We start from the raw sequence: 1,805 nt of genomic DNA, 5'->3' as shown, positions 1-1,805 counted from the left end.
GTGGTGAAACAGCCATGTTAATTTGGTTGAGGTTTAGTTGGGTCGGGCGTTTGACTTTCTCGGAACGCTGGTTTGTTGACACGATGGATGTGGGAGAAATGATGGAGTGGCTTTTGTTATTGTTTGTGTGTTTATGTTGTTCTCATTACGGTGCCTTCTTGTATTACTATTGTTTGTGGTTTTCTTTTTATTTGCCCAATAGGTGTGTCACTCATTAGTTGTGTCTGTGTGTGTGTGTGTGTCTGTGGCCGGCAGATACGTGAAGAAGGGAGACCCACACGAGAATGCGCCGCACTGCATGTGGCGGGATGCGCTTCTCCCGTGTGCGCCGCCAGACAGCCGCGGGACTTCAGACGACAAAACTCAACCCGGCACCAGACCACTACGCGATGTGGGGTAAGGCAATTCTAGCAGAGAACAGTAGGCGTGCGGGGCCGGAGCACATGTTCCGCACCGCGGTTCGCGCGCAGCAGCAGCTGCAGGGCCTGGCGGATAAGTGGACTCCCGACGCGAAGGTGTACTGCTGCGGCTCGATGGTCACGTACGGGCAGATGGAGTGGGGGAGTGATCTCGACCTCGCCTGTATGTTCGACGACCCGTACCCCTCGCACGAAGTACAGGCGAAACGAACAGACAAACTATGGACCGTTATGAAGCGCTACGTGCCGCACTACCTTCGCAACAACCTCCTCGGCCTCACGGAGGCACGCACACCGGTGGTTAAACTCCGCTTCGCCAACGATGAGAAGGTGGCACGTGCGAGGTACACGCCTCTTAGTGAAGAGGAGGACCGCAAGGCACGCACGGCGTTGCTTGACGTGCGGAATCAATGCATTGACGAACGTGAGGTGGAGTATATAGCGGACAAAATGGGACGCGATAATGTGGAGGGAATATGGGTGGACCGCACAACATACGGCTGCCGCATCGCCATTCAGTGCGCCTCAAAAGAACAGATGATTGAGGCAATTGGCTTTTTCCCTGATGGCAAAATCATGACGAGGGGCATGCGTGAGGACTACACACGTGATGTGCTCGACCCACGTTTTGTGCCGGAGATGTTCATGTACCGGTGGGATATCTCCTTCGTCGGATACGGAGTGAAGAACAGCTACCTCATCCGCCACTATCTCCACAGCGGCCCAAGTGCTGCGCGACACGCTGCAATGGCTGCCAAGGCTTGGGGAAAGGCAACAAACGTTGGCGCCGGATCGGCTGCCATGCTCACATCTTACGCTGTCACCATAATGTTCCTCTACTACCTGCTCGTGACGCAGCAGGTGCGATGGGTGGACCCATGGTCGCTGCCGCACCCGGCCCACCTGCCGCGGTACCCCGACTTCTCCCCGCTACATGACTGCGACCCAGTTGAGCTCGGACGGCTTCTGCATGGCTTCTTCATCTTCTATGCCCACCACTTTGACTATGAGAAGGAAGTGGTGAGTCTCAGTCGTAATCGGCGCAGTCTGCGCTCCGATGTTGGCTGGAACTTTCCGCAGAACAAGAAGGGTACGTTCAGCTACAATTTCTGTATTGAGGACCCATACGAGGACGTTGGGACTGGCGGGCTGAATCTCGGTCGCCACCTTCACCCCGCGAAGTTCCAGCTGGTGAAGCAGGAATTCCTCCGGGCCGCGCAGTGTATGGAGCGTTTCTCCCCACTGACAGCTCCAGAGAAGTCCGTCCTCGGTGTTCGTCGGGCGGAGTTGCGGCACTTTGAGCGAGACCGGGACATGGATCGTTGAGTGGTGGAATGCTTTCGGTTAGGTCGCTCCGCTGGGATCACAGACGTTTTTTTTTTTTTT

At 55.8% G+C, this 1,805-nt stretch overlaps 1 protein-coding gene across 1 annotated transcript; it reads left to right on the top strand.

Moving 5' to 3' along the window:
• Positions 1–284: 284 nt before the first annotated feature.
• DQ04_01841060 (putative RNA editing 3 terminal uridylyl transferase 2, putative,RNA editing complex protein MP57) lies at positions 285–1,745 on the top strand (the record flags this gene model as incomplete). The annotated part of the gene is made up of 1 exon (XM_009311219.1): positions 285–1,745. The coding sequence occupies one exon, from the start codon at positions 285–287 to the stop codon at positions 1,743–1,745; it is 1,461 nt and encodes a 486-aa protein (XP_009309494.1).
• Between the last annotated feature and the right edge of the window lie 60 nt (positions 1,746–1,805).

Source organism: Trypanosoma grayi (genome assembly GCF_000691245.1).
Source record: "Trypanosoma grayi strain ANR4 Tgr_184_V1, whole genome shotgun sequence".
NCBI classification, from domain to species: domain Eukaryota; phylum Euglenozoa; class Kinetoplastea; order Trypanosomatida; family Trypanosomatidae; genus Trypanosoma; species Trypanosoma grayi.
The sequence above is the reverse complement of the archived record's forward strand: the minus strand, read 5'-3'. Positions and strand labels throughout refer to the sequence as shown.